At 39.3% G+C, this 27,899-nt stretch overlaps 1 protein-coding gene across 2 annotated transcripts in view; it reads right to left on the bottom strand.

Moving 5' to 3' along the window:
* Nucleotides 1-3,604: 3,604 nt before the first annotated feature.
* FZD6 (frizzled class receptor 6) overlaps nt 3,605-27,899 on the bottom strand; it is a 43,450-nt gene continuing 19,155 nt past the window's right edge. For both annotated transcript variants that reach the window (XM_045453994.1, XM_045453995.1), the window contains exons 3-7: nt 12,500-12,696; nt 8,728-9,745; nt 7,642-7,790; nt 6,074-6,502; nt 3,605-5,080 (exon numbers count right to left, since the gene is read on the bottom strand). In XM_045453994.1, coding sequence (XP_045309950.1) covers nt 4,912-5,080; nt 6,074-6,502; nt 7,642-7,790; nt 8,728-9,745; nt 12,500-12,696 — 1,962 coding nt within the window. In that variant the 3' untranslated portion in view covers nt 3,605-4,911. The remainder of the gene's footprint in view (nt 5,081-6,073; nt 6,503-7,641; nt 7,791-8,727; nt 9,746-12,499; nt 12,697-27,899) is intronic.

Here is a 27,899-nt window from a genome sequence, read left to right on the forward strand (position 1 = left end):
CGTATAAAACGAATATCACTGCTTCTGAAGCCACAGGCTCTTTTTGCATCACAGACGGGTCTCATGAAAAAGAGAAACTGCTGTTTTCTTTTGAATTAGATGATGGTCTTGCAGTTGGCTGTTAGAAAAGAATGATTAAAACGTTTAAGCTTACCGATTACAAATAGGTTCATGGTTGGGAAGTCATTTAGAATGTAGGTAGGTACAGCTGTACATTTTTATCTTCAATCACTAGCGAATCAAATCTAGCCGTATATTAAATGCTGCACCATGATCCCTTTGGGTTATCCAAAGAATGAAATTATATTAGGAAATTTGTTTTACTACATTAGTTTTGTACCTGGAAACATTGCTGGCCAGGTACTGACTAAAGGTGTTTCTGCCGCCTCCCGGGCACACGCTTTTTAGACTGTCTTTCTCAGCCTCCCTTGCAGGTCGGTGTGCATCCGTGCCTGAGTTCTGGCAAATGGAATGCAGCTGGAAATGATACGTGCCGCTTTCCGCTCTGATCCATAACAATTTTCTTGTGCAACCAGTTACTCTCTCTTCCTCCACCTACTGGCTGGGTGCAGACAGTCCTGCAAAGCATCTGCAGCCCTAACCGATGGCTGTGTCACAAGATGGAAGTGGTCGGTCCTTGAACAATCAGTTGGAAGGCTACCTCAAGAGCATTTGCGCCTGTCACATGAATAACGGTTTAAAAAAGTTTTTTTAGCATTTATTTTTTGAAAGCGAGCGAGAGAGACAGAGCACAAGCAGGGGAGGGGCAGAGAGAGAGGGAGACGCAGGATCCGAAGCAGGCTCCAGGCTCTGAGCTGTCGGCACGGAGCCCGACATGGGGTTCGAGCCCACAAACTGTGAGATCATGACCTGAGCCGAAGTCGGACACTTAAGTGACTGAGCCACCCAGGCGCCCCTGAATAACAGTTTCTTAAGCTACTAAGATTTTGAAGATTGTTTGTTACAGCAGTTAGCCTACCTTGGCTAACACCAACAGCAAAAAGCATTCAATAAAATGCAGCACCTACTGCTGATTTGAAAAAATTGTCAGAATAGGATTCATTATTAACTCATTAAAAAAGATCTAACTTCTCTCAAATGCCAACATTGGTTTTTTAATTTTATTTATTTGGAGAGAGAGACAGCGGGGGAGGGGCAGAGAGAGAATGCCAAGCAGGCTCCATGCTGTCAAAGCAGAGTCTGACACGGGGCGCAGATTCCCAGATAGTGAGATTGTGACCTGAACCGAAACGAAGAGTCGGACACTTAACCGACTGAGCCACCCAGGTGCCCCAACCAACACTGTTCTTAATGATGAAATACTGCAGATATTTTCATTAAAATAAGACAAGGATGCCTGCTGCTACCACTATTAACAATAACAGGATTCCAGTTCAAGCTAATAGATGAGAAATAAAATTACCGTTGAGATGAAAAGATCATCTACATTGAAAACCCAGGAAAAATCAACTACAAAATTATTAGAGTGACTAAGATACTAATGGTCACCCATTACACAATCAATATTAAAAATTCATGTTTTTATATGATATTTAAAAATTAAATTCTCTATCTGCAAATATACACAAAAGAATCATAAAACAGGAAGATCCTATTTTAAAATAGTAGATAGGGGCACCTAGATGGCTCAGTAGGCTAAGCATCCAACTCTTGATTTCAGCCCAAGTCGTGATCTCATGGTTTGTGAGATCAAGCCCTGCATTGGGCTCTGTGCTGACAGCATGGAGCCTGCTTGGGATTCTCTCTCCCTCACTCTGCCTCTCTTTCCCTCTCTCTCTGCCCCTGTCTCTCTCTCTCTCTCACACACTTTCTCACACTCTCTCACTCTCTCACACACGCCCCCATACACGCCCCCACACACACTTAAAGAACATTTCACTGAATTGAATGTGTTAACTAAAGCCTGTGCTTTATTCAGATCCTCTTAGTTTTTATCTAAGATCCTTTTTCTTGGATATCACATTACATTCAGTCACCATATCTCCTTAGGCATCTCTTGACAGTGACAGTTTCTGACTTTGTTTTTGATGATAGCTTTGAGTGCTGGTCAGGTATTTTGTAAAATGTCCATCTGCTGGGACTTGTCTGCTCTTCTCACGAGACTGAAGTTACGGATTTAGGGGAGGAAGATCACAGAGGTCAGGAGCCATTTCCATCACGTTGTATGAAGGGTACCTACTCTCAACGTGCCCGACTACGGATGTTGACTTCTCTTACGTGGCTGAGGTGTTTTGTCAAGTTTCTCTGTGAAAGTTAGTCTTCCCCAGCCCCATTTCCTGCTGTGTTCTTTGGAAGGAAGTCACTACGTGCTGCCCAGGCTTAAGGAGGGGAGATTTATACTGCACCCCATGGATGGAGTATCTACATAAATCAGTTTGATAAGTACTTAGGAACATGATTCCCAGATCATGTGATAAGACCAGTTTGGCTGTGTGGAGAAACTGTTTTCCAACGTGGCTGTACCATTTTGCATTCCCAGTAGCAATGAATGAGAGTTCCTTGTCGCTTGTATCCTTACCAAAAGTTGATATTGTCAATTTTTTTCCAGCCATTCTAGTAGGTGTGTAATGGGGTCTTGTTCTTCCTTGCTGATACAATTTAGAGAGAAAGGGGGGAGGGGCAGAGAGAGAGAGAATCACAAGCAGGCCCTGTGCTGTCAGTGGGAACCATGAGATCATGACCTGAGCTGAAATCAAGAGTCAGACGCTCAGCTGACTGAGCCACCCAGGCTCCCCTCCTTACTGATATTTTTAAATTCTATGAGATTAACAAATCCATGCCTGGTAATTCTGGGGTACCTCTGGGTTTTCTTCTCTTGTCTGATGCCCATGCCAATTCTTATTCATGTGTTGTTGTTGTACGCCTACTTATGTTTGATGACACGATGAATATTGTATTTGAAAAAGTATTTGTAGAGCACATAGAATGACGTTTCTTCCTCCAGGCAAGATTTCTATTTGCTTCTGCCTGGTGCCTGAGGGGACTGCTAATCCGGAACTACTTATTCTAAACCCAGGGCAATCTAGTCCACCCAGGTAACTTGAAGCAGGGCTGTTTTCCTTCACACTTACTTCTAGGAAATAGCCCGCTGAAGTCACAATTCTAAATGCAGTGTGGTGTGCAGACACCCTTTCCCTTGGACCCCAGCGCGCTGGGGCTGGTAATAACCATCCAATCACTAAATGTTCCCTGGGTGAAAGAGGCTCCAATGGTTGGGGTTGGCAGTGTGAATCTCTTTCTTCTGCCACATCTTAGCCTGGCGACTCCTCACTTATTTTTTAAAATGTTTTAAGCATGATACTGTTTTATTCCCCACTGCCAGGAGTGAAAGCAGGGTCCTGGGTTCCCTTTGCTTTACCCCATCCTTCAGATCTCACACTGGCTTTAAAAGGTTATGGTAAATATGGCTGTATAATGTATATTCTGGAAAGAAACTGTAACAGATGAAAAATAGTCCTGTCTTCTCTTCCAGTTTAAAAAAAAAAAAGCTTCCAAGTTATTAATCATGGGGCCACTCATCTGAAAAATTCTACCACTTTCAGGGTCAGGATCACTAAAACTAATCACACAATACTCCATAATCTCTCACACAAAGAAAATTTTATTGCTGGAAAGACATACAATGTTTTTGTATACAAAGTTCAAAAATGTGGAAAAGTTAATATTTACATTTTCCATACAGTACATGATAATCTTTTTATGCTTCAATAGAATGCTAAATAGAAAAAACCCAGAAGCATCAGAAAACCTTAAGGTATAACATTTAATTGAAAACAAAAATTAGGAAAAATATTTAATATTTTAAAGTATGTAATATAAAATACATTTTGTTTATCAGGACTACATTTTTCCCCCGTTTGATTGGCACTAATATTGCTAAACACACTTTTAAATGTTCGGCAAAATCCTATGTAAGTGCAGAAATGACATCTACGTAATGTCTGAGAAAGATACTATATAAACTTTAGTATTCTAAAAGTTAAAAAAAAAGTTAAAAAAAAAAGTATAAGCAACTGTAAATGGTCATAAATATACAATCTTGAGTGGGCATAAAACTTTTTTTTTTTTAAAGAAAATCAATTGCACGTGGCTTAAATTCTAAAAGAGTAACATTTCATCTAATCCTTTAGAACATGTTGTTTAAAACTGTAGAAGGATCAGTGAGCAGCATAACATAATCAACGGTGGATGTCAAGCACCTTATTTTAGAGGCACAGCAGATCTATGAAATTCCTAGAGCAAGACTCTATAAAATTCACACAGGGAAGATAAGGTGGAATAAGCGGACTTTTAAAGGTGAATTCCCATGACAACACCTTCTGGTGTGTCAAATATTTTTTATACTGTAAAAGAATACTATTTTTCAATTTTCTTAGAAACTCAGTGTAAAGGCTACCAAAGCAATGTTAAAATATCGAATAACATAAAAATATTTGAATAGCTGTTCCAGGATTTCTAAGAAAAGTTCAAATACATATAAACTTATTTTCAAATATATAAAAAAGATACAAAGATAAGTTTTAAATACTTCAGCAAAGAAATATCTTGATTTCATACCATAAAAGTAAAATAGCATATAGCACATCTTAAAAAACTTTTAGCAAGAGGAGAATCTTCATAAATAGAAAAAGAAGATTCCTCTAACTCCCTCCTCCCACACAACTTAAAAAAATATTATTAACCTGCCCATTTCCGCTTTCTGGGTATATTGCCATCGTTAACCTCTGTGCGAAACAAATCCCCTAATTCTCGGAATCTGTCGTTTCCAGTGTAACAGTAGGCAAGGTAGCTGTCAGTGCAAGAGAACAGAAGAGTGGTGTTGATAAGACAGCGTGCTGTCCGCTCCAGTGTCACATGAATCCACTTCTCAGCGATGGGATCGCCTGTTTTTCAAGTATCAGAGTGACCGCCAGCGGCCTGCTCTTTTCCACCTCCCGAAGCTGAATGAACGAGCAGGGATATGGAGCCTTTCAGGCTGCCTGGCTCCGAAGAACCTGGGACCTGCAAGCCGCTGCTCTGCACCGGGCCGGTCTCAGGGACATCACTTTTTGGAGTCACCCTAGGTAAAAAGACGAAAGCTGACACACACACAGACCAGAGCACAACTGTGATGCCAGATGTCCTTACAGCTGCTACCCACTTTCCACGAGTTTTATTCGCAACCAGTATCCACCTTGATCAGAGGACAGTTAACTACAACTCTGTGTGTGTCCTCTAACACCTCAAAACACGTCTACTTCATTTTCAAATACAATTTTCGCCAACTTCAGAAACTGCATTAAGGACCACCCGGGCACGGGCCGGACATGGCGTATCGTGGGGAATACAACTCATAAGATAGGATCCTGCTCTCCGTTTAGCAATATTTTCCTCATTTCCCACCATGGGTGAGATGTTGTGTAATTCCAACACAAAGATGAACTGGACCTCAGCTCTGCCTTCAAGGAATTTACAAATCGAGTGGAGTTTTAAAGGCACATGTCTATTTCCAGCATGCAAAAGCTGTCACAGGAACACAAAGAAGGCACATTTGGTCTAGTTTCGGAGGGTGAGGTAAGAAACCTGGAGACCTAAAAGTACTTAGCTGTCAGCATTCTGGCTAATTCGATATTTACCTGTGTTTGGATCACCAGTGACCGTTTGGAAAAATTCATTAAAGATAATGTCAACGTGCTTTCATGTCCAGAAAATATAAACCTTTTATAATCATCTTCACATAAAATGACAAATGCCTTTTAGTACTATCATACAGTACTAATTAAAACTTAGCCTGTATTTCAGAAGGATGGTAAACATTTACCTACATATACATGCAATCCTTAACAATTTACCACAGAAATGAACATTCCTACTTGAACAACATTCACGAAGGCTCTTTTCAAAGCTGAGAATGAAAGTATCAAACAGCACGTTTATAGGCCGAACCCAAACTTCCTTGGATGAAGTGTATGGACGCACCATCTTCTTTCCAGATGTGCTATGCTTTAATAAAAACATATATAATGCAGTATTCAAAATAGTCCTGATTGAAGATCGCAAAATCAAAGCTCACCTTCCTTCACTCCGCGTACTTTCGGATACACTGATCTTATCATTCCCGTTGCCTGCCCGGCCTTTCCCGCCAACCTGTTCTCCACAGAGTTTGGAGCTGGATGCTGCTGGGGAGGCAGGATCCCCACAGTCCTGTTCTCTTGATCTGGGGGTGCTCGCTCCATCTGCTCTCACCTCCCTCACTGACGTTTCCGGGGAGGTTTGTATTTCTGTCAAAGTTTCTTGTCCTAAGTAATCGTGGTCCGTGATCGCTACTGCGGAAGTGCCGTGATTGGCCGTGGCACCTGTGCTCGTTCCCATGGATTTGGAAATGACCTTCAGCTTGTGTGAACTTGGTTTGTAGTGCTTCTTTTTGTGTTTAACTTTAGAATTGTGCTTTAAGAAGAACTCACACGACTCCTGTAGTACTCTTCGACTTTCACTGATTGGACTGAGAGAAACCAAGGAGAGGGTTGAGTTGGTAAGTGTTAAGTGTTACATAGTAGAAACCAAAAAGTGTATCCTATCTTGTGCCAAAAAACCTTAATCGGTCAAGTTAAGAATTCTAAATGATTTATACTCGTAAAATCTGGGATTATAAATACTAGGAGATAGAAGTAGATTGTCATGAAGTGAACTCTTTTGTGCATACATTGTTAGTTGCCTTTGTCAGCATAAATAGACTGGCAAGGAATTAGGCAAAATCAAAGGATGAGGGCCAGGAAACTTACAGCGGCATAAAGCAGGAGACTATCTGTGTATCACATATAAATACATCAAATATAAAAGTAAACCAGAGGAGAAAGGACGTAGAATATAATTAATGGTCATTGTTAAATTCAATGATTTGCTTTCTAACAATAAAGCTAGCAAGTTATAATGAAGTGAGTGTGAGTATATAAATACAGGATAGATGTGTCATAACAGTGCAAAAAAATTAAGTCCAGTTAAATGCAATTTTCAGACTTCAAAACTTAGAAAAGATCGATAGTTCTGAAAATTTTACCACAAAAAAAGTTTATTAAACCAATGGGGAACAGTTTAAAAAACTCTCTAGTACATTGTTGACAGGAGAGAGTGTACATTGTATATAACTAAAACGAACTCATAAATGTAAGTCTACTATCCTGTTATACTATGTAAGTTTCAAATTTTACCATCTTGAGGCAAATAAGTGACATTTTAAGGCAATACTGTGTATAATAAAATTTAAAAGTAGTAAATAATGATCATATATTTGAGTCATACTTTATAGATTTCCTTACATATATTTGATCCCACTTAGCCTTTTATCACTGATTTTAAAAAATTAAAATGCTGCACCCAAAATAATCCAGTGATAACAGTTATAATATTAAATATAAGCCAGGGAAAGAAAATGCACAGTTTACACATCTTTCATACTTCAACAGAATACTACAGGCCAAAGACTATTATAACGAGTGCCAAAATAAAGTAGAGCTCTCCACGAAAAAGATTTCCAAACTTGAAACAACAGTTGATATAATGAAACGCCAGTACGATGAGGACTTGAATAGTCCCTTGGTATTTGTTCTACTGAAAACATCAGATAATTCAATAGGTTCTTACTCTCTCTTGCGATTTCGTCTAAAAAACCCTGCCCACTCCGTGCATGTCTTTTTGCTTCCAACCCAGAAGACCGCAGAGATGCCAACAATTAATGTCATCAGATATTTTATCATAAATAAAGCCAATTCTGGTCGAGTTTCTGTTTTGGCCTACAAAAAAGTGAATAATAAAAATGTCAGTGATACATTCAGAGTGGAGAGCAGTCTATATAGACAATGTAAAACTTAGACAAAATATAAATCTTCAGTCTGTTTTAGTATAGGACATTTGACATAGCATAATATAATGAATAGTGCTACTTTAAGTATAATACATTCTTCACTGAAGTTCTGAATAGAGAACTTTCATCTGGGTATCAAAATATATAGCTAGAAAGGAAAAAAACACCTAAATATATTTAGGAAGAATATCCGAAATCTTGGTTTGATTTCCCAGCATTTTCCACCTCTAACTATAGCAGCCTCTTATAATTGCCAGAATATTTAGCTCTAAGTATTTATCTACTTTCTTTTATTATAGTCTACCAAAAAACTATACTTAAACCATTGGAACAACATACTATTATAGAGTATGCATTGTTGATGTTTGTTATAAAAATTTGGTTGGTTGGAGTGAAATAAGTATCCGTATAATACAGTAAAATAAGTTCTGTTTTTGTAAGCGTAAACTAAACAAAAAATGATACGATAATATGATCAAATTAAATATACCCAAATAAGGTTCCCACCACTGAAGAATGAAAAGCAACTCCCAAATCAGAAGTTATTTCTCCTTTTTTCCCTGTGGCAGACTCGTTCTTCTGTTTCTGTTCCTCATTATTATTAATCTGCCTTTGCAACCAAATTTACTTTTTAGAAGAGTAGCTAGAGGAGGCACTTTACTACTGTAAACAAAGCCTACACTTGAGGAAAGAACTCTTGAGACACTGACCCCAGTTTCAACTGATGCACAGGGAATCATCCCCTCTGTCTACTGGATTTTCTTATCTGAAATCTAATGTCATGTTCATGATTAGTTCGAGTGTATTTCCAGGGAACACTCTCTATGTTAAAATTAAACAGTGAACTAATACAAATGCTCTCTTACCTGATAAGGACACGGGATGTGGTACTGACGACAGTGGTCAGAGACCCAAGTTATCTCCCAGGTCATCCTGTTCACTTGCTCATAGACATAACATCCGAGAAGTGTCACTAATGGTACAAGATACAGGCCACTAAAGACTCCAATTCGAATCATAAATTTCTTTAGTTTCTCTTGGTTCCGGCCATCATGTTGTATAACTTGTCGAACATGATTTAAGGAAATAATGCCAGCTAAAAGAAGAGACAGCCCAACAAACACACAAAAGCACAATGGCAAGAGCACAAAGTAGCGAGAAGCATCCAGGTCATATAGGCCGACAAAGCAAACGCCACTAATGTTGTCTCCTTCAACTTTGTTCATAGCAAGAAGCATAACAGTCAGAAAACCTGGTATTCCCCACGCAACAGCATGAAACCACACCGCTTTTTGTTCAATGGCTTCACAACTCCATTTTCTTCCTGCAGCTAAGAACCAAGTAATGGTAAGTATCACCCACCACACGGTGCCAGCCATTGTGAAAAAATACAAAAACATAAAGAGAACAGTGCAAGCCTTATTCTGAGATCCTAGAACTACTGTGTCACCGAGTTCTAGCTTCTCATCTGCCTTATTGCAAGCTGTGCGATTGCCTAGCAAGAATCCTATAAAGTACATCAGAGAGACAATGCTGTAACAGACAGAGTAATATATAATTGGTCTCTCTGGGTATCTGAATCTTTTAACATCAATTAAGAAAGTAAGGAATGTGAACAGGGTTGCACAAAGACAAAATATTGAAACTATTCCAATAAAACTTTTTGCGAACTCTAGCTCATCACTTTTAAAATACATGTTAGGGCACGGAGGTGCACACTGGTCAATTCCCAGAAACTTATAGCCTTGTCCCCCAGAAGTCTTAAGATGCCTGGGACACCAAAATCCAATGTCTCTTTGGACTTGCTCTGTTTTCTTCTGAGGACCAAGAAACTGTGTGTGTGGATCAAAAGTTACAGGAACAGTCTCATCACAGTATTGCAATCTGTAAAAATTATAAAAATTAAATATATAGAGTCAACATTTTGACCGATTCACTATTTTAATGTATGCTTTCCAACTATAAAATATTTCCTCATGCATTCATAATTGATGGGAAGACACACAACCTGAACAGATCATAGGTTAGGGCTTTGAAGTTAACTAAAAACTTGTGGTTGTTAGTGAGGCCCCCAGTGCACTCACATATACTTAATACAAGGCATGTGAACATTAAAATTCCCTTACTCAAAAAACAGTTTTTATTTTTTAAACTTTATTTTAAAGGAAGCTCTACACCCAAGGTTGGGCGTGAACTCACAACCTGAGATCAAGAGCTGCATACTCCACCAACTGAGCCAGGCAGGTGCCTCTAACTAGTAATTTTTAAGTAATTTCTGCTTCTAAGACTAAATATTTAAGAAAGCATTTATCCTAAAAACAAGGAATTTATCTTAATTAGCAGCCTCAAGACAGAAAAGTGCTGGGGCAGCTGGGTAGCTCAGTCGGTTAAGTGTCCAACTCCGGATGTTGGCTCAGGACATGATCTGACGATTTGTGAGTTTGAGCCCATGTTAGGTTCTGCAATGACAGCATGGAGCCTGCTTGGGGTTCTCTCTCCCCCTCTCTTTCCGCCCCTTTCCTGCTTGTGCGTACTCTCTTCTCAAATAACCTTAAAAAAAAAAAAAGTGCTGGCTTGTCTGTGTATGGCATTTGGAGTATAAGTCTTGGGGAAAGTCACTTTTTTTTAGTGCCTACAGGTAAAGTAGATCAGCCATAGAACTAAGGGGATAGCAGCTAAAACTGGCTGAAACGAGCTCCTTCTGTTTCCAGGACTGACAGGGTAGAGTTCTCTCACATCACCGTTTTGTTTCAGTTTGGCTGTTTTTGTTTTTGTTTTTTTAATGTTTGTTTATTTTTGAGGGAGAGAGTGCAAGTGGGGTACGGGCAGAGACACAGAGGGAGACACAGAATCTGAAGCAGGCTCTAGGCTCTGAGCTGTCAGCACATAGCCTGATGTGGGGCTTGCTTAACCAGCTGAGCCACCCAGGCACCCGGCTGTTTTTTGTTTTTTTTTTTTTTAATTGAAGTATAGCTGACATACAATATTATGAGTTGCAGATGTATATCCCAGTGATTCGACATTTGTATACATTGAGAAATGGTCACCACAATAAGTCTAGTTACCATCTGTCACCTTATAAAGTTAACACAATGTTACTATATTCCCCATGCTGTACATTCTATCCCCATGACATGTTTATTTTCTAACTGGATGTTTGTACTCCTTGCCTCCCTTGTTTATGGGCAGACCAGAGTGATACACAGGTATATTTCTATTTTGTGTAACACTTTATCACTCAGTAGAGTATCTACACACCAGTATTAATTGGGAGGATCTATATGGTTTAAAAATGAGTGGGAGTTTTTAACAAGGAAACAATTTATGTATTTTATTTTACTTTACTTTTTAAAAGATTTTAAGTAATCTCTATACCCAACGTGGGGCTTGAATTCACAACCCCAAGATCAAGAGTTGCGCACTCCACTGGCTGAGCCAGTGTTAAACAAGAAAACACTTAAAATACTCTTTAGATAAAAGTAGAAAATAATAATATGTATGCCCACAAAAAGAACACATATATCTACCAGCATTTCAAAACTTATTATGTCAATTTTGCTTTATATCTTTTAAAATAAAACAATATAACATTAGAGATCGGGTGGGACCCCTTTCTGGTCCTATTCTTTCTTCCCAGAAATACTCATCACCACAAGTTCAGTTTTCATTCTCTTTTTATGAATTAAAAAAATTTTTTTACTATGTTATTTTCTAACCATAATGTTACATGGTATTATTTGGCAGGTTTGAATTTTATATAAATGATATCATGCTGTATATATCCTACCTTAGCATCCTTTTTTTTACTGAACACTGTAATTTTTGGATTTATCTGTGTTTACAGATATGGATCAACCATTAATTTTGTCAACTGTATCATAGTTTAATGTGTACGTATGCCACAGTTTACATTTATTACACATTCTTCTACAATGGACTTTCATTTTTTCCATTTTTTAAAAAATTAGGAATAATGTGGTAATCAATATTCTTGTGTATGATTCCTTGTTTCTGTAAACGTTTCTATAGAAGGGGACCACCTACAGTGTAAGGTATGAACATCCTCAACTTTGTATTATCAAGTGTTCTTAAAAACAATTATGCATCTACTGGAAGTATATGACTTCCACAAAGGTTCTATACTTTATTCTACAGATAAAGAAACAAAAATGTAGACACAGCTTCCTCCCCAGCTTTATAATGCCAAGTCTCATTGTATCCATAGAATATTTCAAATTAATGATCCCCCAGATCAGAATTAGAGAAAAAGAGACCAAAGTAATTAATGAAGGTCAATGAGTAAAAAGGTCACTGAATTGATAATAAGTTCATTCCCTCCCAGTTTGGGTCAAAGGCACCATTACATGTTCTCATACAACTGTGTACTTCTCTATTGTATCTAGCATGGTTATAATTTTATACTTATTACTGTAATTATTTGATTATCTGTTCCTTCCACCCCAAAGTTCCCACTGTAAGTCTGTTTTTGCTCACCATTGTGTCCAAAACACTTATCACCCATTAAGTGTGCAATATACATTTTTGAAATAAATAATGAAAGCCTGTCACAAACATTCTGGAAAACTAACACCAACATTAAAATATCATTGGAAGCTTTCAGTTGAAAACATGACTTACCTGTCACATTCAAGTTCTTCAGGCCATCGGATACCAAAAGTGTCAATTAACTTTTTGCAATCAGAATATACTTTCTCACAAGATTTACGACAAGGTGGAACCACACGAATTTGTTCTGTACAGGTTGGTACAAAAGCTTTGCAAAGGAAAGTTTCAACATTTGGTGAACATTCCAAATTTGCAAGAGGAAGAAAAAGCTATTAAGGAAAACAACAAGATAAGGTTAGAAAACATTTTAAGAGCCAGTGAATGGAATTCATTTACTAAAGTATATACCTTTTCACTTATACTCCAAAAGAATCTTTGCCTCACTCTCAATACAGTACAACTTTTTTCACTTTTATTTATTTATTTAATCTTTGTGCCCAATATGGGGTTCAAATTCACGACCCGAGATAAAGAGTGAACCAACTGAACTAGCCAGGCACCCCTCAATATAATCAAATTTTAAGGAGATAATTTCAAGTTAGTCTGTTAGACTTATGAATCCCTCATATACAATGGAATATTACTTTATTCAATTATACATTTTTCAGGAAGACATGCTAAGTCAAAACAAATCAAAAGCATGAGTTGATTGCTACGTGAAATAAACTACAATATTCAATTTATAAGCATATGCTGAATACCCGAACACTGTACTGAGCACTCTAGAAAATGAAGGAATGTTTGGGGCGGAGCATGAAAAAGGCATGAGGATCACTAGAGTGTGTACATGCAGTGTGTACAAGAAGCTCAGTGTGGCTAGAACATAAGGTCAAAACAGTGGCATTAAGTGTAGAGAGTGAGGTTGGAGAGGTACACTGGGCCTGATCCTGGAAAGCACAAATAGCCTGCTAAATTGCCTGGATTTTCAAATCCAGGAATGAAATCCTATCAGAGAGTTTTAAGCAGGGAGTATCTCTAGAGTCTGATAGCTGAGTTGGAATGCTAGTTCCTCACTTACTGGCTGTGTAACTTTGTCAAATTATGTAACTTTTCTGTGTCTTAGTTTCTTCACCTGTAAAATGGCAATAATAATAGTACCTGTCACGTAAGATTGTTATGAGTACTGAGTTAATAAATATAAAGCACTTCAAACAGTGTCTGGCATATAGTGAGCACTCAATAAACATTAGTTACTGTGAAGATTACACTTTATAAGAATGCAGATGGGTTCTGGATAAACCTGCACATTAACCACATTATGTTTGCCTCCTTTCTCTCCTCATGGTTCCTCACCAAAATTATAATGAAGAATAAAAGGTTCTAACCCATTAGTACATGAACAGGAGAGACTACACTAGCAGATCTGACTTTTCCAAAGAATAAAAGCAAAACAAAAAAGAAAGCCCCAACCTTCCAAGACAGAAAGCTATTACAGGAGTGAAAAGTGATTTAATGGGATTCGGGGTGGACTACAAAATAGGAGTGGAGGGATTCAGATGACAATGAGTGGATGTGCCCTAAAGATTCTGAGAGTCTCAGTTCTTTGAAGTAGCAAGTAGCACAAAAGGCCAATATTGTAGGACTGTTTACTAATCAATTTCTCTCCATGCCATCCCAACTCCAACCCCTAACCCAGAAGCCAGATGACTACTGCATTCCACCAGGAGAAATGGAGCTAGAGATGTTCTAACTTGGGGTTTCAGTCACAAAGCGGGGCAGGGATATGGCACAAGGTGAAAAGAGGGGGACTGAATAACTATCTACAGAAACACGGAGGCCTCATCTTGTTCCTGTTCTGTTCAGGCACATACCCATCATCCCCATTCTTTGAAAAAACTCAACAATTTTGAAGAGCTCTACATAATGACAAAAAGCCAGTCAACTTTGAGCTCACCCTACTATGAAGCCCACCATTCATGCACACGGACCTTTTTAGTGTCCCACACACGTACAACTGGGCAGCCAAGGGTCATCAGGCATTTGAAGAAAGCCTCCCATATCAAAAACAGACCAAAACAAGCAAGCAGATCACTGAATATTTGGAGGAAAGGGAGATTATGCAGGGAACAAGGGAAAATAAATTACAAAACAAAAACCTAAGTATCTTAAGTGAGAAGTTATTGCATCCATTTAAAAAGAATAGCATGCTATGGAAAATTAAAATAAGACAGCTCAAATAAAAAAACTCCACAGAAGGACTAGAAGTTAAGCTGAGGGAAGAGATGGACAATCGGAGAGAAAATCCTCCCAATCAGAGGATCGGTCCAAGTGTCCAACACATTACCACAGGAGTTCTAGAAAGAACAACAGGGAAAGGGGGAGTGTAGATGATAATCAAATGAAGAATATAAGACCATTTCTCAGAACAGAAGGGTACTAGCTCCCAAACTGAAAAAGCTGGCATCACACTGCAATCTCACTACTAAAACATTTCTGGACCAAAACTTCAGTCAATTAACTTTCTTTTACAGAGATCTCTCTCACATTCTCCTCTCTTTCAACATCCCAATTCCAAACCTATGCTTCAGTGATTATCCCATCACACAAACTTGTTCTATTATCTCCCACCATAAACACAACACAACAAAACAATATCTTTCCTTGACTCCACATCCCAATCCCCATCCACTCATTATTCCATTTTTCTGTTCTCCTTTATAGAAAAACTCCTCAAAATAGTTGTCTTTACTTTCTCCAATTCTGCTCTTCCCATTCCCTCTTGAGCCCTCTCTCCAACCATCCTCATGCTTCAGCGAAACTGCTTGTCATGGCCACCAATAAACTCCATGTTGTCAAATCCAATAGTCAATTCTGAGTCCTCATCCTACTCAGCAATCAAGAGAGTTTTACATAGTGGATCCTGCCCTCCTCCTGAGATACTTTTCTCAGGTGGCTTCTAGAATACGAATTCTCCTGGATTCCTACCTATTTATTGCTGTTCTTTTTCTGATCTTCCATTTCCCAATTCTAAATACTGAAGTGCTCCAGAGCTCAATCCTCAGACCTCTATCTTATCTATACTCACTCCTCAGGGGAAACTCATCCTGAACCATGGTGTTCATTACCAACTATGCATGAAGGACTGCCACGGTTATCTCCAGAGCCATCTCTCCTGTGAACCCTTGAGTTGATGGCCATCTGCCTCCTGGAGAATTTCACTCAGCTGTCAATCCGCATCTCAAACCCACCATGTCCAAAACATAACTCAACCCTAAACAATCCCTCACCTCAGTCTTCCCTGCCTCAGTAAGGTGGTGCCACCATTCACCAAGTTGCTCTGGCCAAGGATCTAAAGATTCATCCTTTACTCCTCTCTTTCTCTCACTCCATATGCAATCCAGCAGCAAATCCTATTGGTTCTCCCTACAAGATCTATTTCAAATCTGACCATTTCTCACTATTACTAAGTTACTATGTCTAAACCACTATATCTTGCACCTAAGCTACTGAAATATTTTCCTAATAGTCTCACTACTTAACATTCTTACAAATCTCACAGTTAATTTCCATTCAGATCCACACTCCAACCAATGTGATTTTTTAAAATGTAAGTTTGTCCTTGTTCAAAAGACTCTATCAGAATAAATTCGAGAGTCTTTATCAAGTCCTGTGAGGCCTTAAATTTCACGGGACACTGGAGGAAGAGTCTTCTAGGTGAAGAGAAGAGCAAATATAAATTTGTAGCCTGACTCCTGGCTACAAATCCACCTTCCTACCATTCTTTACCTCATTTCCTACCACTCTTTCTCTTATTCACTCCATTGTCACCAAATTGGCCTTTTGCTTCTCATCATTCCATGTATACTTATGCTTAAGAATCTTTATATTTGCTGTTCCCCTCACATAGAGCACTCTTCCTCCACAAAGTCCCATGACTCGTGTCCTCATTTGATTTTCTGCATAACTGTCACCTCAGAGCACCATTCTCTGCCCACCCTTTGTAAAAAATGATCCTGCCATTCTCTGTTCCATTATTGTTTTGTATTTCTTTATAGTCCTTATCACTACCTGACATTTCATTAAATATTAGTTTATTTCTTAATTTCTGCCTTCACCACTAGAATGTAAATTTCATGAAGGGAAGGGATTTTGTCTTTTTTTTCACGGCTATATCCCTCATGCTTAGAACAATGTGTGTGTGTGTGTGTGTGTGTGTGTGTGTGTGTGTGTGTAATTATTTCTCTATCAATATTTGTTAAATAAGCCAATCAGAGCAATGAATGAACAAGGCATGTCAATAAAAAATTTCAGAGCATCAAGATAAAGCAATCATAAAAGCTTCCAGATAGAAAAGAACAGGCCACATAAAAAAGAATTTAATTCTGAGTATCTAATAATTCAGATACTAGGAGACAGTTCAAAAATAATTTTAATATTCTGAAACAATATTATTTAACCTAGAATTCTATACCCAATGGAACATTTAGGTGAGAGTAAAATAATGACCTTTTTGGCCCTGTAAGAAATAAAAAAATGTTAACTTTCAAGTGTCCCCTTTTAGGAAACAACTAGAGGATGTACTATTCCTAAAACCAACGGATGGAATATAAACCAGAAAGGAAAATGACATAGGACTCAAGAATTAGTTGATCCAACATTGGAGAATGGCAAGAGGAAGCCTTAGCATGATAGCTATGATTCTAGTTCAGAAAGCAGTCGGGGCATATTGATGGACAGCCAGCTGAAGGAGGAATGTCTCCAAAGGAATAGGAATGGGGTACTGGAAATGACGGGTTATGTGATATACTGAGCATCTGAAAAAAATTGCTGTTAGATGTCTAAAAGTCTGTTGGGACATCTGAAAAAAATTAGCTATAGGTACATAGAAAACAAAGCAAATGGGGAAAAATGCATTTGCTGCATTAACCAAGAGGGAAGATATTAAAGAAATAGATGCAATCAAAGCATCTGACTCAGTAATGTACAATATTTAATGTTCCTAGTAATGCTAGAACTGATGATTGATTTAACCAAAAATTGTATTATAGAAGGTAGGGAGGATAAGTAAAAATGGGAGAGTAAGAGAAATATATTACCAACTACCATATAGGAAAGAATAAACAGATACTGCCTGAAGTTCTAAATGGATGAATCAATAAGTAACAGACGAAGAGGGGCACATGCGCGGCTCAGTCAGTTGAACATCCGACTCTTGATTTCAGCTCAGGTCATGATCTCCCTATTTGTGAGATCAAGCCCCACATCTGTCAGCACAGAGCCTGCATGGGATTCTCCCTCTCTCTCTGCCCCTCCCCCACACATTCTCGCACATTCTCTCTCAAAATAAATAAACTTTAAAAAATAACAGACTAAGCATATTAGAACATGGCTTGTGTATAAGAAAAGTTTCTGAAAGACCTCAAATTAGCTGTCTTTGGGGAGGAGGATTGTGATGAGGATAGAAAAGAGTGGGCAGGAACCGCAGTTTTTCTGTTAAAAAGCCTTCAACACTGAGGGTTTTCTTCTAGCTTTATTTAGGTATATTGATATATGATAAATTGAACATGTATAAAGTGTGTGCTTTGACAGGTTTTGAAAGCATTATCACAATCAAGGAAATATCCATCACCACAAAAAGTTTCCTCTTGCCTCTTTGTAACCCCTCTCCCCTCTCCTATCTCCCCTCTCACCCCCTACCCCCACACTAAGCCAATAACATCCCCTAGCAACCACTGATAATGCTTTCTGTCATTATAAAGTGGCATTTTCTAGAATTTTTTACAAATAGAATCATACAGCATATATTTTTTTTTTGTCTGGCTTCTTTCACTTGGCATCATTATTTTGAGATTCATCCATGTTGTTCCGTGTACCAATAGTTCATTCTTTTTAATTGCTAAGTAGTATTCCATTGTGTAGGTACATCATGATTTGTTTATCCATTCATTTGCATGGACAGTTTGAAGTGCCCATGGGACATGTGAGTGTGGATATCTACTAGTAGGCAGTTAAATAAATAGAGCTTGCAGGTAAGAGACTTTAGGTAAAGGATGTAGATTTGAAGTCATCATTATAAAAATGGTAATTGAAATATGTGAATGAAATTACCCAAAGAGAACATGTAGAGTAAGAGAAGATGAAAATTTGGATTTAAGAGAAATGCACTGAACTTATATAATAATATTCTTCTCCAAATGCCATTTAAATGGGAAAAAAGGGTTAAGGACAAAACAGAAAATCTATAACTTAACTGTACAAAAAAAGCAGGGAAAGGTCTATCAATGAACTATAGACATTTGGAGACATTCCTGAAAGATAGAAAGGAATGGAGGTGGAGTATCTGGGAAGATGGTGGAGCAGGAGCACCCTAAGCTCACCTCGGCCCACAGATAATGCTCATATCAGTGTAAATGACCCAGAAAACAACCCAAAGACTGGCACAACAGAACTCCACAATGAAAGGAAGAGAAGAGGCCACACTGAAGAGGGTAGGACAGGCAGAGACATGGTCAGAGCTAACCAAACCCTGGTGGTCCCTGGGAAGGAGGGAGCCATGGGCATGGAGAGGGGAGAGAGACTAGCACACAGGGGAACCTGCATGGGGAATATGAATCCCCGTAACATTTAGCTTTGAAAACTAGAGGTGCTGAATTTCACGAGTTCTCACAACCCGTGGGACTTAAAGTCTGGAATTTAAAAAATCAGCAGGCTGGGTTCTGGAAGAGCCAGCTGAGTCCCCACCCTTAAAAAGACAGCACTACAAATAGTCTGTGGAGATACAACATAGATGCAGCAGCCTGCAGCACACAGGAGGGCTATTTACTGATTTCAAAGTGTGTCCCCAAGGGGTAGAGATCACTGGGAGACTCCCCCAAGAACAAAGGAGCTGGAAAACACCATTTCCCTTTCCTGCCCCCCAGCATAAACACGTGGCCACCTTCAGGAACCAGCCCGATGCCTGATACACACTACCTAACTTGCTTGCACCGCCACCTGCCTGCTTAGGGGATCTGCCTCTTCCAGCCGCACCTGCCTCAGTCCCAGCACTGGAGGCCCCCTCCCCCAGAAGACTGGTGGCACTTTGCCAACACCTATCTCCCAACCCCACACTTTGTAAAGCTTTGATCTGCCGGTGGTGGTGGGCCCCACCAAAGAGCAGAACAAAACCGTGGGCCCTACCCCAGTGGTCACACCAGCTGCACCCTGCGTTGGCAGGAGGTACCCTCTGCCGGCATAAACCCTGTAAACAACGTGGGCCCTGCCCCCTCCAATAGCTCTTTTTTGCAGCCTATTCAAACTGGAGCCACAAGCCTGGCAGTGTGTAAGCACCACTCCAAAGTGACTCCTGCCCTTGGGTGAGGGCAAGATAACCAAACACACCAGGCAGAAAGTCCCAAGAGTGGGCTGGAGGCAGACAGTTGGTCTGACTGCAGTCCCCACCAACCAATAAAAGCTTCTCTGGGGACAACACAGGGAAAGCATCCTTCAGTTTGGTGCTACTGCATCTTGGACAAACACCTGGTCTGACTAAACTCAAGCTCACGGTGGCCCCAGACTGGCCCACTAACAACACAGGGACCAAACACTGCCCACAACAGGCAAAGAGAGCCACCGCAGAAGACTGGACTAAAGGCAAAAGTGCCCAACATACAACAGTAGGGTGCACACAACACACCTAGAAGATACCCCTGAAGCACCAGATTCCGGTGAACGGGGGACACTGCACTGCAGGGCACCATAGGACCTCTTCTTCATAAGGCCGTTACTTTCAAGACCAGAAGAGGTAGCTGACTTTCCTAACACACAGAAACAGACACAGAAAGTTAGACAGAATGAAGAGAGAGGAATACGTACCAAATAAAAGAAGAGAACAAAACCACAGCAAGAGACCTAGATGTGACAGAGATGAGTAATATGTCTGCTAGAGAATTTAAAGTAATGATCATAAAGACACTCACTGGATTTGAGTAAAGAGTGGAGGACATCAGTGAGACTCTTAACAAAGAGATAAAAAAAAAAAAAAAAACCAAAGATGAAGAGCACAGTAAATAAAATTAAAAATACACTAGATGGAATAAATAGCAGGCTAGAAGAAGCAGAAAAATGAATTAGCAACATGTTGGACAGATTAATGAAAGGTAACCAAGCTGAGCAGGTGAGAGGGAAAAAAATCATACAAAATGATAACACATTTAGGGAACTCAGCAACTTCATCAAGCATATTAACATTCTCATTATAGGGATCCCAGAAAAGAAGAGAAAAAAAGGGGGCAGAAAATTTATTTGAAGAAATAACAGCTGAAAACTTCCCTAATCTGGGCGAAAAAAACAGATATCCAGATCCAGGAAGCACAGAGATTTCACAATGAAGCTACTCTAGGAGCTCCACACCAAAACACATAGTAATTAAAATGGCAAAAAGTAGTGGTAAAGAGAAAAGAACACAGTTACATACAAGGGGAAACCCCATAAGGTTATCAGCAGACTTTTCAGTGGAAACTTTGCAGGGCAGAAGACAGTGACATGATATATTCAAAGTACTAAAAGAAAAAAAAAAATCTGTAACCAAGAATAATCTATCCAGCAAGTCTATCATTCAGAATAGAAGGAGAGATAGTTTCCCAGACAACAAAAGTGAAGGGAGTTCATGACCACTACACAATAAGAAATAGTAAAGGGGACTCTTTGAGTGGAAAAGAAAGGCCATATGTAAGAGTAAGAAAAGTAAGGAGCACCTGGGTGGCTCAGTCGGGTGAGTGTCCAACTTTGGCTCAGGTCATGATCTCACAGTCTGTGAGTTCAAGCCCTGCGTTGGGCTCTGCGCTGACAGCTCAGAGCGTGGAGTCTGCTTCATATTCTCTGTCTCCCCCCCCCCCACCCTTCCCCTGCTCGCTCACTCGCTCTCTCAAAAATAAATAAAAACATTAAAAAAAATTTCTTAAGAAAAGTAGGAAGCACGAAAGCAGTAAAATTATATATATCTGTAAAAATCAGTCAAATCACAAACTGAAAGAATGTAAAGTATGATACCATATACCTAAAACACAGTTGGGAAGAGTTGTAAAGAATGGGTTCAAACTTAAGTGACCAGCAATTTAATATAAACTGATATCTCCAGGTGTTATATACATACCTAATGGTAACCATAAGTCAAAAACCAGTTACAGATATACAAAAAATAAAGGAAAGGAATCCAAGTATATTTCTAAAGAAAGCCAGCAAACATGACAGAAGAGAGCAAGAAAAGGAACTGAGAAGAACTATAAAAACAACCACAAGTAACAAAATAGCAATAAAAACGTATCTATCAATAATTACTTTGAATATAAATGGACTAAACGCTCCAATTAAAAGACACAGAGTACGGGCACCTGGGTGGCTCAGTCGGTTAAGCATCTGACTTCGGCTCAGGTCATGATCTCACAGTCCATGAGTTTCAGCCCTGCATCGGGCTCCATGCTGACAGCTCAAAGCCTGGAGCCTGCTTCAGATTCTGTGTCTCCTTCTCTCTCTGCCCCTCCCCTGCTCATGCTGTCTCTGTCTCTCTCTCTCTCTCTCTCTCTCTCTCTCTCAAAAATAAATAGACATTAAAAAAAAATTGAAAAGAAACAGAGTAATGGTATGGATAAAAAAAACCAAGACCCATCTATATGCTGCCTATAAGAGACTCGTTTCTGACCTAAAGACACAGGCAGATTGAAAGTAAAGGAATGGAAAAGCATTGACCATGCAAATGGATGTGAAAAGAAAGCTGGGGTATAACAACACTTATATTGGACAAAATAGACTTTAAAACAAAGACTGTTACAAGAGACAAAGAAGGACACTTTATCATCATAAGGGGGACAATCCAACAAGAAGATGTAATAACTGTTAAGTATTTATGCACCCAACATGGAAGCATTCAAATACATAAAACAGTTAATAACAAACACAAAGGAACTAATTGATAGCAATACAATAATGGTAGGGAACTTTAACATCCCACTTGTATCAATGGACAGATCACCCAAACAGAAAAATCAATAAGGACAGTGGTTTTGAATGACACACTGTTTCAGATGGACTTACCAGATATATTCAGAACATTCCTTCCTAAAATAGCAGAATACACATTCTTTTCAAGTGCACATGGAACATTCTCCAGAATAGATCATATGTTAGGCATCAAAACAAATTTCAACAAATTCAAAAAGATCAAAGTCATAAGATGTGTCTTTTCTGACCACAATGCTATGAACTAGAAATCAACCACAAGAAAAACTCTGGAGAGAACACACACACATTGATGTTAAATAATATGCTACTAAACAATGAATGGGTCAACCGAGAAATCAAAGAAGAAATAAAAAATTACATGGACAGAAGTGAAAATGAAAACACAATGGCCCAAAATCTTTGAGATGCTGCAAAAGAGGTTCTGGTGGTGGTGGTGGTAGGGGGTGGGGGTGGGGGTTAGTTTATAGTAATACAGGCCTACATCAAAAGCAAGAAAAATCTCAAATAAACAATTTAACCTTACATCTAAAGGAGCTAGAAAAAGAAGAACAAAACCCAAAAGCAGAAGGAAGATAATAATAAAGATTAAAGCAGAAACAGATAACTTAAAAAAAACCAACAGAATAGATTGATGGAATCAGGAGCTAGTTCTTTGAAAAGATCAACAAAACTCTAGCCAGACTCATAAAAAGACAGAGAGGGAGGACTCAAATAACCAAATCAGAAATGGGAGGAGAAATAACAACCAACACCACAGAAATACAAAGGACTGTAAGAAAATATTATGAAAAATTATATGCCAACAACCTGGACAACCTAGAAGAAATGGACCAATTCCTAGAAACATATAACCTCCCAAAACTGAATCGGGAAGAAATAGAAAATTTGAAAAAAAAAAAAAAGAAAATTTGAACAGACTAAGTACCAGCAATAAAACTGAATCAGTAATCAAAAAACTCCTAACAAACCAAAGTCCAGGACCAGACAGCTTCACAGGTAAATTCTACCAAACATTTAAAGAAGAGTTAATACCTATTTTTTCCCGAACTTTTCTAAAAAACAGAAAAGGAAGGAAAACCTTCAAATTCATTCTATGAGGCCAGAATTACCCTGATGCCAAAACCAGATAAAGACACCACAAAAAAAAAAAAAAAAAAAAAAGAGTTCATTTCTGATGAACATAAATGAAAAGTCCTCAACAAAATATTAGAAAACCAAATTCAACAATGCATTAAAAAGATCATTTATCATGATGCTGGGATTTATTCCTGGGATGCAAAGGTGGTTCAACATTTGCAGATCAATCAACATGATATATCACATCAATAAGATAAAGGATAAAAACTACATGATCATTTTAATAGATGCAGAAAAAGCACTTGACAAAGTACAACATCCATTCATGATAAAAACCCTCAACAAAGTAGGGTTAGAGGGAACATACCTCAACACAATAAAGGCCTTATATCAAAAACTCAAAGCTAACATCATATTCAAGGAGGAAAAACTGAGCACTTTTCCTCTAAGGTCAGGAATAAGACAAGGATGTCCACTCTCACCACTTCCATTCAACATAGAACTGCAAGTCCTAGCCACAGTAATCAGACAACACAAGGAAATAAAAGGCATTCAAATTGGTAAGGAAGAAGTAAAATTTTCACTATTTGCAGATGACATGATATTATATATAGAAAATCCTAAAGACTCCACTAAGAAACTACTAGAACTGATAAATGAATTCAGTAAAGTTGCAGGATACAAAATCAATGTACAGAAACCTGTTGTATTTCTATACACTATTAATGAAACAGCAGAAAGACAAATCAAGAAAACAATTCCATTTACAATTTCACCAAAAATAATAAATACATAGGAATAAACTTCACCAAAGAGGTCAAAGACCTGTACTCTGAAAACTGTAAAACACTGATGAAAGACACTGAAGATGACACAACAAAAAGACATTCCATGTTCATGGATTGGAAGAATAAATATTGTTAAAATATCTATACTACCTAAAGCAATCTATACATTTAATGCAATCTCTATCAAAATACCAACAGCATGTTTCACAGAACTAAAATAAACAATCCTAAAATTTGTATGGAACCACAGAAGACCCTGGAGAGCTAAAGCAATCTTGAAAAAAAACAAACAAAAACTAGAGGTATCACAATTCCAGACTTCAAGTTATATCACAAAAGTATAGTAATCAAAATACTATGGTACTGTCACAAAAACCGACACATAAGTCAATGGAACAAAACAGAAAGCCCAGAAAAAAAACCCCATAATTATAGTCAATTGATCTTTGAAAAAGGAGGCAAGAATATAAAATGGGGAAAAAGTCTCTTCAACAAACGGGTGTTGGGAAAACTGGACGGCTACATGCAAAAGAATAAAACTTGACCATTTTCTTACACCAAACATAAAAATAAACTCAAGTGGAGAGACACAGAAGCAGAAGCAGTGGGAAGATGGAGGCATTGGAGGATGCTGAGCTCACCGCATCCTGCGGATCACTTAGATTCCACCCACACCTGCCTAAATAACCCAGAAAATCGCAAGACTAGCAGAATGGATTCTCTGGAGCCAAGCGTAGACAAGAGGTCCACAGAAGAGGGTAGGAAGGGTGGAGAGGAGGTGCGCGCTACACGGACTGGCAGGAGGGAGCCGGGGCAGAGGGGCAGCCCGCTGGCAAAGCAGAGCCCCCGAGTCTGGCTTGCAAAAGCAGAGGGGCTGGAAGGAGTGTGTTCGGACAGCAAGCGGGACTTAAAATCTGGAAGGTTATAAGTTAACAGCTCTACTCAGAGAGCCAGGAGGGAGAGTTGTTGAGCCCCGGACAACAGAGCACAGCTTGGCAGGGAACAAGGTGCTCACCAGCGCCATCTCCCTGGCCCAACCCCCAGCCAAAATCCCAAAGGGAACCAGTTCCTGCCAGGGAACTTGCTTGCACCTCGAAAACACCCAAAAACCAACGCTATGCTTCTGCAGATCCATCCCTCCCCTCCTGGTGCCACAGGGACCCCCCTGAAGCGGACCTCCGAAGGAAAAGTGAGCTGAGCCTGCCCCTCAAGCCCCTGTGCACCATGCCGATCCACCCCAGCTAATACACCAGATCCCCAGCACCACAAGCCTGGCAGTGTACAAGTAGCCCAGATGGGCCACACCACCCCACAGTGAATCCCGCCCCTAGCAGAGGAGAAGAGAAGGCACACACCAGTCTGACTGTGGCCCCAGCAGTGGGCTGGGGGCAGACATCAGGTCTGACTGCGGCCCCGCCCACCAACACAAGTTATTCAAGACAGCACAGGGGAAGTGCCCTGCAGTTCCGCACCAATCCAGGGACTATCCAAAATGACTAAACGGAAGAATTCTCCTCAAAAAAAAACCTCCAAGAAATAACGACAGCTAACGAACTGATCAAAAATGATTTAAATATAACAGAAAGTGAATTTACAATAATAGTCATAAAATTAATCACTGGGCTTGAAAACAGTATAGAGGACAGCAGAGAATCTATTGCTGCAGAGATCAAGGGACTAAGGAACAGCCAGGAGGAGCTAAAAAATGCTATTAATGAGCTGCAAAATAAAATGGAGACAACCACAGCTCAGACTGAAGAGGCAGAGGAGAGAATAGGTGAACTAGAAGATAAAATTATGGAAAAAGAAGAAGCTGAGAAAAAGACAAAAAAATCCAGGAGTATGAGGGGAAAATTAGAGAACTAAGTGATGCACTAAAGAGAAATAATCTACGCATAATTGGTATTCCAGAGGAGGAAGAGAGAGGGAAAGGTGCTGAAGGTGTACTTGAAGAAATAATAGCTGAGAACTTCCCTGATCTGGGGAGGAAAAAGGCACTGAAATCCAAGAGGCACAGAGAACTCCCTTCAGACGTAACTTGAATCGATCTTCTGCATGACATATCATAGTCAAACTGGCAAAATACAAGGATAAAGAGAAAATTCTGAAAGCAGCTAGGGATAAACGTGCTCTAACATATAAAGAGAGACCTATAAGACTCGTGACCGATCTCTCTACTGAAACTTGGCAGGCCAGAAAGGAATGGCAGGAGATCTTCAATGTGATGAACAGAAAAATATGCAGCCGAGAATCCTTTATCCAGAAAGTCTGTCATTTAGAATAGGAGAGATAAAGGTCTTCCCAAACAAACAAAAACTGAAGCAATTTGTCACCACTAAACCAGCCCTACAAGAGATCCTAAGGGGGATCCTGTGAGACAAAGTACCAGAGACATCGCTACAAGCATGAAACCTATGGACATCACAATGACTCTAAACCCATATCTTTCTATAATAACACTGAATGTAAATGGACTAAATGCGCCAACCAAAAGACATAGGGTATCGGAATGGATAAAAAAACAAGACCCATCTATCTGCTGTCTACAAGAGACTCATTTTAGACCTGAGGACACCTTCAGATTGAAAGTGAGGGGATGAAGAACTATTTATCGTGCCACTGGAAGTCAAAAGAAAGCTGGAGTAGCCATGCTTATATCAGACAAACTAGACTTTAAATTAAAGGCTGTAACAAGAGATGAAGAAGGGCATTATATAATAATCACAGGGTCTATCCATCAGGAAGAGCTAACAATTATAAATGTCTATGCGCCGAATACAGGAGCCCCCAAATATATAAAACAATTACTCACAAACATAAGCAACCTTATTGACAAGAATGTGGTAATTGCAGGGGACTTTAACACCCCATTCACAGCAATGGATAGATCATCTAGACACACGGTCAATAAAGACACAAGGGCCCTGAATGATACATTGGATCAGATGGACTTGACAGATATATTTAGAACTCTGCATCCCAAAGCAACAGAATATACTTTCTTCTCAAGTGCACATGGAACATTCTCCAAGATAGATCACATACTGGGTCACAAAGCAGCCCTTCATAAGTGTACAAGAATTGAAATCATACCATGCATAATTTCAGACCACAATGCTATGAATCTTGAAATCAACCACAGGAAAAAGTCTGGAAAACCTCCAAAAGCATGAAGGTTAAAGAACACCCTACTGGGGCGCCTGGGTGGCGCAGTCGGTTAAGCGTCCGACTTCAGCCAGGTCACGATCTTGCGGTCCGTGAGTTCGAGCCCTGCGTCAGGCTCTGGGCTGATGGCTCAGAGCCTGGAGCCTGTTTCCGATTCTGTGTCTCCCTCTCTCTCTGCCCCTCCCCCGTTCATGCTCTGTCTCTCTCTGTCCCAAAAATAAATAAAAACGTTGAAAAAAAAATTAAAAAAAAAAAAAAAAAAACACCCTACTAAAGAATGAGTGGGTCAACCAGGCAATTAGAGAAGAAATGAAAAAATATATGGAAACAAACGAAAATGAAAATACAACAATCCAAACGCTTTGGGATGCAGCGAAGGCAGTCCTGAGAGGAAAATACATTGCAATCCAGGCCTATCTCAAGAAACAAGAAAAATCCCAAATACAAAATCTAACAGCACACCTAAAGGAAATAGAAGCAGAACAGCAAAGATAGCATAAACC

The sequence above is a fragment of the Leopardus geoffroyi genome, chromosome C3 (genome assembly GCF_018350155.1).
Source record: "Leopardus geoffroyi isolate Oge1 chromosome C3, O.geoffroyi_Oge1_pat1.0, whole genome shotgun sequence".
NCBI lineage: Eukaryota > Metazoa > Chordata > Mammalia > Carnivora > Felidae > Leopardus > Leopardus geoffroyi.